The sequence below is a fragment of the Trachypithecus francoisi genome, unplaced genomic scaffold (assembly GCF_009764315.1).
Source record: "Trachypithecus francoisi isolate TF-2019V2 unplaced genomic scaffold, Tfra_2.0 Lachesis_group2, whole genome shotgun sequence".
NCBI classification, from domain to species: domain Eukaryota; kingdom Metazoa; phylum Chordata; class Mammalia; order Primates; family Cercopithecidae; genus Trachypithecus; species Trachypithecus francoisi.
In genome coordinates this window covers 168817110-168830594 of record NW_022681465.1, presented here as the reverse complement: position 1 = coordinate 168830594, position 13485 = coordinate 168817110, and the positions used below count along the sequence as shown (strand labels likewise).

At 35.6% G+C, this 13485-nt stretch overlaps 1 protein-coding gene across 16 annotated transcripts in view; it reads left to right on the top strand.

The window, feature by feature from the left end:
* The window catches only part of CSNK1G3 (casein kinase 1 gamma 3), a 106349-nt gene that overhangs the window by 21895 nt on the left and 70969 nt on the right, over positions 1–13485 (top strand). For 10 of the 16 annotated variants that reach the window (XM_033181418.1, XM_033181416.1, XM_033181412.1 and 7 more), the window contains one exon: positions 12032–12457. The exons of 4 other annotated variants lie outside the window; for them this stretch is intronic. In XM_033181418.1, the coding sequence (XP_033037309.1) occupies positions 12280–12457 (178 nt within the window). In that variant the 5' untranslated portion in view covers positions 12032–12279. Of the gene's footprint in view, positions 1–2233; positions 2280–10227; positions 10326–12031; positions 12458–13485 lie in introns of all 16 variants that reach the window. 2 more of the 16 variants (XM_033181408.1, XM_033181409.1) reach the window with 2 other exon arrangements.

Genomic DNA, 13485 nt, shown 5'->3' with positions numbered 1-13485 from the left:
TTCCATTTAATGCAGCATTATTTTGTTATTATATTTGTAAGTTAATTGAACTTCTCAAAAGCCCTTAGGGGCTAATTGTTTTAATTTTTGCTGCTGTTTTTAAAGTTCTCTTCTATTCTTCAAATGATCTGCTTCTCCAAGAGGTATTTTTTTTTATTTTTTTTTGAAAGAGAGTGTTTTTCGTATTGTTAGCTTTCCTGATGTATCTAGTGGTACTTGATTGTCAGTTTGTATTTGTGATTGAGGGACTAGGCTAGTATTTCTGGGTAAATGGTTTAGGTTTCTTTTGCTGTTCTGTTTGCTCTGCTGTTTTTTTTCTTCATAAATTTCTTGGGATCCTGTACATGGATGGGGCTTATTGACTAGAAATTCTTAGAGATAGAAAGAACTCATTTATTCATTTACAGTATGAATTAACTGTCCTAGGTGCCAGGCAGTGTGCTAGGTTCAGGGATCATGAAGTTAAATATACTAGAGCCCTTGTCATCAAATAACAACAGGCAATTATAAAACTGCATATAATATAAGAATATCCTTAGAAATTTCCAAGTCTAATCCTTCTCTTTTATAATTATTAAAATGAGCTTAGACAGATTTAAGTGTCTTGCTCAATGCTATACAACTACATAGGAGCTAAATGGGATTCCAGGACTACTATTGTTTAATTCTGTGCTCTTTATAATAGTACTTAGTCTAGCAAGCAGCATTAAAGAGGTCTGGAAGCAGCTATCAAGGATCCCAAGACTTGGGAGAATTGGTGTGTTGCAGCAGGATACAAAGCTTGGGACTTAGGTATAAGAGAAGGTTATGCTACCTTATATAATACTCAATCTTGGAAAATCAGAGCTAGAGATTTTTCTTGAGGGCTTGAAGAAATAAGCAGCCATTTTGGAGAAGCCCACATGGCAAACTATAGGCAGCTTCTAGAAACTGTAGGCAACCTCTAGAAACTGACGGTGGCCTCCATCTGACAGCCAGCAAAAAGCTGGGGGCTCTCAGTTATACACTGCAAGCATATGAATTCTGCCCACAGTCTGAAGGAGCTTGGAAGAGGATTTTTTCCCCACTTGAACCTCCAGATGAGAAAGTGTCCTAGCCAATACCTTGAATACAGCCTGAGCAGATCACTTAGCTAAGCTGTGCCCAGGCTTTGATCCACAGAGACTGCAAGATAATAAGTTTGTGTTGTTTTAAACCTCTAAGTTTTTGATAAGTTGTAACACAGTAATAGAAAACTAATATACTTGGTCATGTCCACGTGTGTTGTGTTGTTCAGCATAGTGCCATTGTGTAATAAACACAATGCTTTCTCATCTAATTTGTGAACAAATAACACTCCATTGTGCATTAAAAGCACGACCGTGAAAGTCCACTTTCTCTATTGGTTTTGACATGATCTATATGCATTGGTAATAAAAAAAATAAGTACGATGTAGTGGTAGGTTATGTGTGTGGCACTACTGTCAAGTTATAACTATGCCACTGCTATCATTCTCTGAGCAGCAGTGTGAAGTGGTAAGAGCACCACATATGGTCTCTGTCACAACTGTTCAACTCTGTTCTTGTAGCACAAAAGCATCCATAACAACATGTAACCAAATTAGCATGGATTCCTATACCATTTTATTTATGAAGTCTAAACTTGGATTTCTTATCATTGTCGCATGTTATAAAATATTATTCTTCTTATAATCCCCCCCACAACTATGTAAAAATGTAAAGACTATTCTTAGGTCCAAGGTTCTATAAAAATAGGCAAATAGCTTGCAGGCTGTAGTTCCATGACTCCTGGTATAGACAAACATGGAGACAATTCTAATACTGCTTGGTAGGTGCTATCATAGGGAAAATATTATAACATACTACGACTCTTACTAAGAAAATATTTTAATTAAAATTCAAATTTGTTAAAAGTATATTTGAAAAGTAAAAAAATACATTATTACAAGTTTATGAACACTTACCTGAATGTACTAAACTAGATGGAATAAAATAGGAAATGGCTTAGTTTCTCCCTAACCACTATTGTCATCTGTATATTTTGATTATTTTCACTTCCCGACTCATGAATGATATCGTAGTTCATTTTCACTGATTTCTTGTTATGTATCTTTTTAAGAATAGTTCTGTTTTCTTAAGAGATTACTTTTCAGATATCAAAATGACCTGTTCAAATTTTGATGTTCAATTTTAAGCTAACTCATCACTCTTTCTGCCTCTCCCTCCCTCCTAGTTTCAGACGTGGCACTTGACTCTGGATCCTCTATCGAGGAAGGGAAGTAGGTGTTATTTCTTCATTCTTCTTTCTTCCATTCTCCCATTCATTAGCTGCCCCTTGCTCCTCTAGGGTTCATGTGGGGTGAAGGAATAGGAAAGGGAAAAGGCAAAAGTCCTTTATGTGCTTTTAAATGCTTCTATTATGGAACAGTTTTGGTTCCCCAGAGTCTTCATATGGACCTCTTATGTAAAATGAACCAACCCACCTACACATATTTCTTTACATAAGTATTTATATGCATGCACAAGCATTAAAAACTTTGGAGCCTACACATTGAATGAAAACTAATGATTCTCTCTGACAAGGGCAGGTGGGATGGAGGACAAGGGGTATGGATATCCCAAGGGATATTTTTACTTCATTGTAATATTGGAATTCTTATTACATGTAGCATGCGTTTTTTTGGTATTTGATTAATTGAACATAAATGAAAAGCTTTATATTGAAAATAACATGAAAATTTGCCAAAAGAAAATTACTTCCTTCTAGATTGAAAAAGTACAGAAGGGATTGTTTTAAAAAAAGCTTCTTAAAGCTAGATAGGAGGAATTAGTTCTAGTTTTCTGTACCACTGTAGGGTGACTATAGTTAACAGTAATGCATAGTTTCAAATAGTTAGAAGGAGTATATTGAATGTTCCCAACACAAAGAAATCATAAATGTTTGAGATGATGCCTATGCTAATTACTCTGATGTGATCACTTTATAGTATGTATATTGAAACATCACCATGTATCCCATAAATATGTACCATTATATGTCAAATAAAACTTCTAAAATAAAATATTAGGTTCATTATCTATTAAAAAAGTGGCATTAAAAAAAGAAATAATGGGCAAAGGACATGAATAGACATTTTTCAAAAGAAAATATACACATGGCCAATGGCATACGAAAAAATATTCAGCATCACAAATCATCAGGGAAATGCAAATTAAAACCACAATGAGATATCATCTTGCTTCAATCATAATGACTGTTACTAAAAAGACAAAAAAATCACAGATGTTGGTGAGGATGCAGAGAAAAGGGAATTCCTATACACTGTTGGTGGGAATGTAAATTAGTGCAACCTATGTGGAAAACAGTATGGAGACTTCTCAAATAACTGAAAATAGAACTACCACTGGATCCAGCAATGTCACTACTGGGTATCTACCCAAAGGAAGAGAAATCAACATATCAAAAAGATACTTGCGCTCCTACGTTTATGGCAACATTGTTCACAATAGCGAAGATACGGAATGAACCTAAGTGCCCATCAAAGGATGAATGTGTAAAGAAAATGTAGTGTATATATATAATAGAATACTATTCAGCCATAAGAAAGAATGAATCATGTCTTTTGCAGCAACATGGTTAGAACTGGAGGTCATGATCTTAAACAAGCTAGGAACAGAAAGTGAAATATCACATGTTCTCACTTATAAGTGGGTACTAAAAATGTTTATCCATGGACTTAGAGAGTGGAATGACACGCAGTGGAGACTTGGAAGGGTGAGGGGGTGGGAGGGAGTGGGATGATAAGAAACTAATTAGTGGGTACAATGTACATGTTTTGTATGATGGTAAAAGCCCCGAGGTTGACCATATGCAATCTGTATTTGCAACAAAATTGTACATGTACCCCATAGATTTGTATAAAAACAAAAGCAGTATTTTAATGTAAGTTTTACAGTAATGGTATACTGGGGAAAACATACATGTTGAGATGAAACACGCAATTTTTTGTGTGTGTATGGGAGCAGTTGTTTTTAAAAATCATGTTTTGAGATGCAATTTACATACAATGCATAGATTTTAAATATAGTTTGATGAGTTTTGGCAAATGTATATATCCATGTAATTTCCTTCCAATTAAGATACAGAACATTTCTTTCCTCCAGAAAGTTTCCTCATGACATTTTACAGTCAAATTTCCCACCACCCTACTTAACCGCTGATAGGATTTCTATCACCACAGCTTAGTTTTCCTGATTCTAGAGCTAAATATAACTAGAATCGTGTAATAGGTAATTGTTTATGCCTGACTTCTTTTACTCAGTCTAATATCTGAGAAATTCACCATATTGTTGCATGTATCAGCAGTTTGTTCCTTTTTAATGCTGAGTAGTCATCTATTATATGACTGTACCAATTTGTTGATTCTTCTGTTAATGCACATTTGGATTGTTTCCAATTTTTGACTATTACTATAAGTGAGGCTGCTGTAAACATTAGTGTACAAGTGTTTTTCTAAACATGCATTTTTATTTCCGTGGGTAAACGTCTAAGAGTGGCATTGCTAGGTCATAGGATAGGTGTATATTTTACTTTGTAAGAACCTATCAACCTTTTTTCCAAAGTCATACTATTTTTTACTCCCACCAGCACTTTTTTTTTTTGAGACAGAGTCTCGCTCTGTCGCCCAGGCTAGAATGCAGTGGCGCGATCTCGGCTCACTGCAAGCTCCGCCTCCCGGGTTCACGCCATTCTCCTGCCTCAGCCTCCCGAGCAGCTGGGACTACAGGCGCCCGCTGCCGCGCCCGGCTAATTTTTTGTATTTTTAGTAGGGATGGGGTTTCATTGTGGTCTCGATCTCCTGACCTTGTGATCCGCCCGCCTCGGCCTGCCAAAGTGCTGGGATTACAGGCGTGAGCCACCGCGCCCGGCCCCACCAGCACTTTTTTGAGAGTTCTAGTTCTTCATTCTTACCAACACTTGATATTGTCAGTCTTTTAAATGTTACCTATTGTAATGGCTGTGAAATGATATTTCATTATGATTTTAATTTATATTTGCATGACAAGTAATGATTTGAGCACTGCTTCATATGCTTTGTGGCAATTTGTATATATTCTTTGTGAAAAGAGTCTGCTCAAATGATTTCTATATTTTAAAAAATGGAGTTGTTCAATGAGAACACATGGACACAGGGAGGGGAATATCACACACCGGGGCCTGTCAGGGACTGGGGAGCTAGGAGAGGAATAGCATTAGGAGAAATACCTAATGTAGATGACGGTTTGATGGGTGCAGCAAACCACCATGGCACATGTACCTGTGTAACAAACCTGCATGTTCTGCACATGTATGTATCCTAGAACTTAAAGTTTAATAATTTAAAAAAAGTTGTTTTTCTTACTGTTCAGTTGCAACGTATTTATACACACTGATATAAAATAATTTAGCCCATTGTGAAGTGTTTGTATTTGTTTTTTTAAAGCTGTCGTTTGATGAGAAATGATTGATTTTGATGACTCTATAAGATTTTTAATGATTAGTGATTGTAGCATCTTCTAAGAAATTTTTACTTACCTTAAGATAGCAGAGATACCTCTCTGTGGTTCTGGTATTTGTATTTAGGTCTATGATCCATTTCAAATTATTATTTTTTAAAAATACATTTTTGTAGAGACAGGGTTTTGCTTTGTTTCTCAGCCTGGCCTAGCCTCAAGCAATCCTGCAGCCTTGGCCTTCCAAAATGCAGGAGTTATAGGCATGAGCCACCATGCCTGGTTGTGGGTTGAACTTTGTCAAACATAATCTCTTGTCTGTAGAAATTATCCCATTGGTCTGTGATGCCAGCACTTTGAGAGGCTGAGGTGGGTATATTGCTTGAGCCTAAGGGTTTGAGACCAGCCTGGGCAACATGGCAAAACCTTGTCTGTACAAAAAACAGAAGTAATTAGCTGAGTGTGGTGGTGTGTGCCTGTGGTCTCAACTACTTGGGAAGCTGGGGTGGGAATATCACCAGAGCCTGAGCAAGTCAAAGCTGCAGTGAGCTGTGATTGTGTCACTGCACTCCAGCACTCCAGCCTGGGTGACAGAGCAGGTAAAAAAAAGAAAAAGAAAAAAGTCCCTGTGGGTTTTCTTTTTTCTGTTAGTTTGATGGTGCATTGATTTCAAATGTTAAGTCAGTCCTGCATTTCTAGTATTAAACCCTGTTTGCTTATTATTGGTTAAACTTTCTACATATTTGCTTATGCTGTGAAGAATTTTTGTATCTATGCTCATGAGAAATACAGGTTTAATTTTCTTTGAATTGTTTTTGTCAGACTTTTGTATTAGGAATGTGCTGATCTCACAGAGTAAATTGATTATTCTTGTGTCCTGAAAGAGCTTTAGAATAGTATTATTTTTTCCTAATATTTGATAAAATTCACCAGTGAAATCATCTTTATGAGAATACTTTTTTTAATAGATTAAGTTTTAAAAATAGATATGGAACTTTTGATACTTTGTTTCACCTTGTATCCCTATATTACATTTTTCAAGGAATTTGTCCATTTCATCTGTACTAAATTTATGGACCTAAAGTTACTCATAGTCCTTCAGTATTTATAGGATCATTTTGATATCCTTTCTTTCATTGTTCTTATCGGTAATTTATATATTCTCTTTTGTTCTTGATCATTTCTGCTAAGAGTTAGAAATTTTGTTGACCTTTTTCAAAGAATCAGTTTTTGTCTTTACTTTTTCTATTGTGGTCTATTTTCTGTTTTGTTGATTTTCCTATCTGGATAATTTCTTTGGAAATTATTGACACTTTCTTCTGCTTTATCCAGTTTGCCATTGAGTGTATCTAGTGAAGTTTTTCATTTTAGATATGACAGTTTTTATTTGAGGGTCTCTTTTTGTTTTTCTCTTTGTTTTGGTATTTTTCCGTTTATCAGCTGAGAATTCCTGTTTTTGCTCATTAAGACTATATTTTCCTATAAGTCTGTGTTAGTAATAACTCTACTGAAGTACTTCCTCAACTCTTGTCTGATTTGCTCTTTTCTTTAGCTGTTTTAAGAAGGAAGTCCAGATAACCAGTTAAAAACTTCTTTTCTAATATAGGCATTTGAAGTTTCTAGTTTTCTGCTAAGCATTAGAATTGCAAATTAGATTTTTTTCTAATTTCTGTTGTGATTTTTTATCAACTCATGAATTTAAATGTGCGTTTAATTTTCAAATTTTGGGACTTTTGTAGATGCTATACAGCTATTGATTTCTAATTTAATTATTTTTTATTTTTTTGAGATAGTGGCTCGCTCTGTTGCCCAGGCTGGAGTGCAGTGACATGATCTTTGCTCACTGCAACCTCTACCTCCCAGGTTCAAGTGATTTTGCTCACTGCAACCTCTACCTCCCAGGTTCAAGTGATTTTCCTGCCTCAGCCTCCCGAGCAGCTGGGACTGCAGGCATGCGCCACTATGTCTGGCTAATTTTTGTATTTTTTGTAGAGTTGGGGTTTAACCATGTTGGCCAGACTGGTCTCGAGCTCTTGACCTCAAGTGATATGCTCACCTTGGCCTCCCAAAGTGCTGGGATTACAGGCATGAGCCACCAAGTCTGGCGATTTCTAATTTAATTCTATTTTGACCAAATATACTCTGTAATATTTTAGTTATTGGAGATTTAAATTATATCACAGCATATGATTTTTCTTGGTGAGCATTGAAAGGAAATTTTATTTTGCGGTATTTTATCAATGTCAGTTAGCTCAAGGTAGTTGATGATATTATCTAGATCTACCATATACATACTGATATTTTGTCTTATACCTTGTTGATTATTGAAAGCATACTGTTAAAAATTTTTTACAATGATTGCCTTTTTTCTTTTTAGTTTTGTTTTGCCTCATTTTGCTCATATATATTTATAGTTTTTATGTCTTTCTGTTGAATTGATATTTTTATCATTATGAAATGCACCTCTGTAAATTTGGAGATAATCCTTTGTTTTGATGTCCAGTTGGTATGATAATATTATAGCCTCACAAGCTTTGTATATGTGCTATTTACACAGTATATCTTTTTCTATTAACTTTCAGTCTATCTTATATTTGTATTTGTTTATTTATTTATTTTGAGACAGGATCTCACCCTGCTGCCCAGGCTGGAGTGCAGTGGCTCAATCTCAGCTCTCTACAACCTCTGCCTCCCAGGTTCAAGCCATTCTCCCACTTCAGTCCCCCAAGTAGCTGGGACTACAGGTGTGCACCACCACTCCCGGCTTTTTATTTTTGTATTTTTAGTAGAGACGGGCTCTCACCATGTTGCCCAGGCTGGTCTTGAACTCCTGAGCTCAAGAGAATCACCTACTTCTGCCTCCCAAAGTGCTGGGATTACAGTTGTGAGCCACTGCTTGTCTTTGTATTTAAAATAGTTTCTTGTAAACAGTTTGTAATTGAGTCTTGCTTTTTTATATAGTCTGACAAATTTTGCCTTTTTGGGGCAAAATCTGGTCTATTTCATTTTATGTATGCTTTAAAGTCCACTGTCTTGCTGTTTATTTTATCTCGTATGTCTTTTGTTTCTCTTCTGTTGTTTCAACCAAGTAAAGTTTAATCTTCCATTTTATTTCTTGTCCTGGTGTTTTAGCTATTCCTATTGTAACTAATTTTTTATTGTTTGAACTAGGTATTAAAATGTGCATTTTAACTTACCATTGGCTACCTGGAATTAATATGGAACCACATAATTCTTCACAAATATAATATTTTCCCCATCTGTTTTATTTTTAATTTATATATTTAACAAATAAAAGTTATATATGTTTATTGTGTAGAACATATTTCGAAATAAGTATACATTGTGGAATAGCTAAATAGAGCTAATTAACATATGCATTACCTCACATTTTTGCGTGTGGTGAGAAGACTTAAAATCTTCTCTCAATAATTTTCAAGAAGGAATCTTAAAACAGTGTAATTCCATTTACAACTTCCCCTCATTGCCATTTATGTTGTCATATATTTTACTTTTACCTGTTGTATATGATACTAAGAAATTGTTTATGCTTTAAATAGTAATTTATCTTTAAAGGAAATGAATAACCATGCATTTCCTACTTTCAGTGCTCTTGATTTCTTCTTAAAGTTTCAAATTTCTGTCTGGTATTATGTGATTTACTTCAGCTTAAAGGACTATTTTAAAAGCATTTCTGTTGTGCAGGTCTGCTGGCAACTAATTCTCAGCTTCCCTTCATCTAAAAATGGCTTTTTTTCCTCCTTGTTTTAAAGAATAATATTACTGGATGTAGAATTCTGAATTGATCAACACCTGTGGCAAAAAGAGGGGGAAAATAATTCTAGGTTGACAGTTTTTATTCCCCCTTTCATTGCTTTGAAAATATCCTTCCATTTTCTTCTGGGCCTCCGTTGTTTTTCATAAGAAGTTAGTTCCCCTGTATGTCATGTGTATTTTTTTCTCTCTCTGCTTTCAAGATTTTTAAAATTTTTGAATTTTAGCAGCTTGACTGGTATGCCTAGATTTAGTGTTTTTGTTTCTTTGTTTGTTTTACCAAATTTGGGGAGTTTTTAGTTGTTTATTTGATTTCTTCTTTTTCTCCAGTTAAATAGGATTCTAACAGCTATTTATTAGTATTAAAGTCGTGTCTTCTAATTCAGACATCAGGGTCATCTTGGGGTCTGTCTCCTTTGACAACTTTGTTTCTTGGCCATGGGTGACATTTGATGCTGCTTTACATGTTTGGTAATTTTTAGTTGTGTCATGGACATTGGAAATTCAGTATTGTTGAGAGTCTGGCTTTTTGTCTTTTTGAGACTTGAGTTTTGTTCTGGAATGCAGTTAGTGTGCTCAGAGCTACTCTGAATCCTATCTAGGTTTATTTTTAGACTTTAGTTGGGATAGTCTAGAGTAGGCCTTATGTTGGGTATGGTCCTTACTTTTAAGAGTTTTTATGGCATCTGAGCTGAATGCCTCAGTTCAGCTGGGATATTAGTGAGTTTCTTCTACTATGACTGAATAGGAACTTTAAGGTCTCTCAGTTCTGTGCAGCTTCCAGTGTCTCCATTCTTCATTTAACACTGTAGTAGCTATTTTCTGCTACGTTTTTAAAGACTATTCCCTTGCACACATGTAGCATAGCCTTCTGCCCTGCCACCACCTTACCTCACCACTCCACTGCAAAACTCCTTCATTTTTGATACTGTGTACTACAAATTCCTTTTACTTCAACAGCTGCAAATTCTGATCTGTGATCACTGGTGTGTTGCCTGAGCCTCACCTCCTTGTGCTGTGGTCAGGAAATTGCTCCTAGCCAGAGAGCTTGGATGAAGGTGAGACCCACCTTTTGTGCTTTTTTCTCAGGGATCACAGTCTGTACTGCCTATTATTTGGTGCTTAAAAACAGGTGCTTCATATGTTTTGTCCAGCTTTCTACTTGTTTACAACAGGCAGAGATATTCAGTATAGTTACTCTGTCGTGGCTGGAAGCAGAGTAAACAGGAGCTCACAGTTTCATCTGCAAATAAGAGTATGGCAAATAAAACAAGAAACTTCATAAATAGACTGGGTGTTAGGACTGATTGTGGAATCCTAATTAGGGAAAAGGAGTCAGGCTGGTGGGAGCAGGGGAGTGTAAAAAGACAAAGCAGATAAGCTGTAAGTCTGTCTTTCTTCATAGTCCAGGACACATAGCCCTCCTGCGCAAAAAACTCACAGTCTTCCTGTGTCCAACTTAACACCAGACCTTCTGCTGATAGAAAAATGCAGGTTAGCTCACTGCAACCTTGGCATTATCAGTACTGCACATAGCCCTCTCCAGCACAAGAACGATCCTATAAAATCCCCACCAAGCCTTGGTGTCTTTTCAGTCAGCTCCTCTCTTGCTGATCTGCCCATTGCTTTCTTGCAAAGTGTTTTCCTACTTTTTCTAATAAGTCTGCCTTTCTTTACCAACGGTCTTGGTAAATTCCCTTATTGCCTACACCACAGGCCCCAGTTAGTCACTACTTGTAACAGTAATTGCATATTTGGGGAGTTGCTGAAAATTACTCAGAAAATACTATTTGTTTCAACACTTGGGGTTGCATTATATAATTAGAAAACTTCTGTAATAGGAATAAGTATTTGATATCAATCCTTGTTTCTTCATTAGTGACTGTATTTTGAAGTTATAGCTTATTTAATAGCAAAGAATGAGAGCCCACTCAAATTGTTCAAACAAAGGTAGGGAAATCCTGTAAGGGTGCAGAATTACCACAGAATTGAGGTACATTTGATCACTGCAATTCCCAGAGAATATGAATGGGGCAGACTCTTCCAAAAGCCTCGAAAAATATTTTGAGCTTTAATGTTGTTATCTGTATGTTAGAAATTTAATACCTAATTTCTGCATCTGATAAGGTTGATGCCTGTCAACATTTCGTAGTCTTGCGAAATTACATTTATGTTTTTAAGGCCCAGGTTAAATGTTATATAAGAATTAATTGTTTTCCTTGAGGGGTAGGAAGAATGTTCTTGATATTGTCAGTTCTGTGCTCCAATCCCGTGTGTGATTATAGGGAAATATTTGAATAAATGAAAATCATGAGAATATATATTTAAAAAAGACTGAAAATTATTAAGTAGATGAACATGGGGAATATATATTTTTATTAAGGTACTTTATTTTTATAATTCATTCTCTTTCTGCTTCTAAATTGAAAATCTTATATTGACTTACTGGGATTTTTTGAGTACTTTTTGTGTAATTGAGGTAATTTTAAGTTGGGAGGTTTATATTAGTGAATGTATGTTGATTTATGAAACAGTATAATTTTGTTCTTTTTTTTAATTTTTAAGAAGTAATTGAATCCCTGATATCTTTGTTTCATATCTTTGGTATTAAGGTATATAAATAAAAAAATGTACTGTGGTTTGATTTCAATGGGCATCAATAGATAGCAGTAATTCTTGCCTAAACTTTTGTTATGTTATCTAATTTCCCAGACATGTATTTTAAAATTCTTAGTTGACTAATTTCATTTTCTTAATATTCTAGCTCTCTATCAATATCAGCTCACATCATTGAAAAGATAATTTTGAAGACATGTTTTGCTGAAAAGACAACTGAGAAAAATTTTACGAATGGGATGAGCATGCTGCAGTTAATTGACTACCTACTGCAATTTGAATGTTAACATTACCCATCTGGTACAGTTACCTAGTGATGTACCTATTTTCACAATACCCTATTTCAGTGTGCTTGTCTTGATTAAAGAATTCAAAGTGGAGTACCGCAAACTTGATATGGAAAATAAAAAGAAAGACAAGGACAAATCAGATGATAGAATGGCACGACCTAGTGGTCGATCGGGACACAACACTCGAGGAACTGGGTCTTCATCGTCTGGAGTTTTAATGGTTGGACCTAACTTTAGAGTTGGAAAAAAAATTGGATGTGGCAATTTTGGAGAATTACGATTAGGTAAGACTATTTTGTTTATTCCATTATGTTAGAAACATTTTAAAAATTGGAAGATACTTTCTAATGAAAATGATTTAGGTATTTAATTGTTTAGTTGTTTAATGGTTGTGGTAATTTTAAAGAATACATATGTTGGAAATTTCTTTTGTACTTGTATTTTCATGTGTAAGAAATTTCCTAGTACAGGAATGTCTACTTTAATCATCCGGAGATTGACCATCCAGATTATGAGAAAACAATTAAATTAAAATAGCCCAGTAGGCTGAAATAGCTGCCAGTAAAGCCTTTGCAGTGTTCTTTAGGAATGATTTTTAGGCTACTCTTTCAGATTCAAAAATGATTAGTAACTGATAACTTTTGGGGCATAGGGATGGCTTAAAGTCAAGTTAATATACTGAAACTGCATAGAATTAATGAAATTTACATCACTGTAATTTAATTTTTTCCTTTCTACCCTTCCTTCTGCCCCAAGTGTGTCTGGGGTGGAGCTATATATGTCATATACTGAAAAAGAAGTAAAACACCCCTTTCTTTTGTAGTCTGTGAATAGGCAGGAATAGGAGTATGATGGCTTTTTAGTACATCTATCTGTCTGTTCTGTCTATCTGATTTATGCATGGGTCTTTGATATGTGTGTGTGTGTATATATATATATCTGTATATTTATGTAAATTTATTTAAATGTATTATCTCTATATCTCTGTGTCTTATGTGTACTTATAATATATATGTGTAGAGCTAGTTTAATCATTTATTCTTCCTTTTTTTTTTTTTTTTTTTGAGACGGAGTCTCGCTCTGTCGCCCAGGCTGGAGTACAGTGGCACAATCTCGGCTCACTGCAAGCTCCGCCTCCCGGGTTCACACCATTCTCCTGCCTCAGCCTCCCGAGTAGCTGGGACTACAAGCGCCCGCCACCCCGCCCGGCTAGTTTTTTGTATTTTTTTAGTAGAGACGGGGTTTCACTGTGTTAGCCAGGATGGTCTCGATCTCCTGACCTCGTGATCCTTCCGTCTCGGCCTCCCAAAGT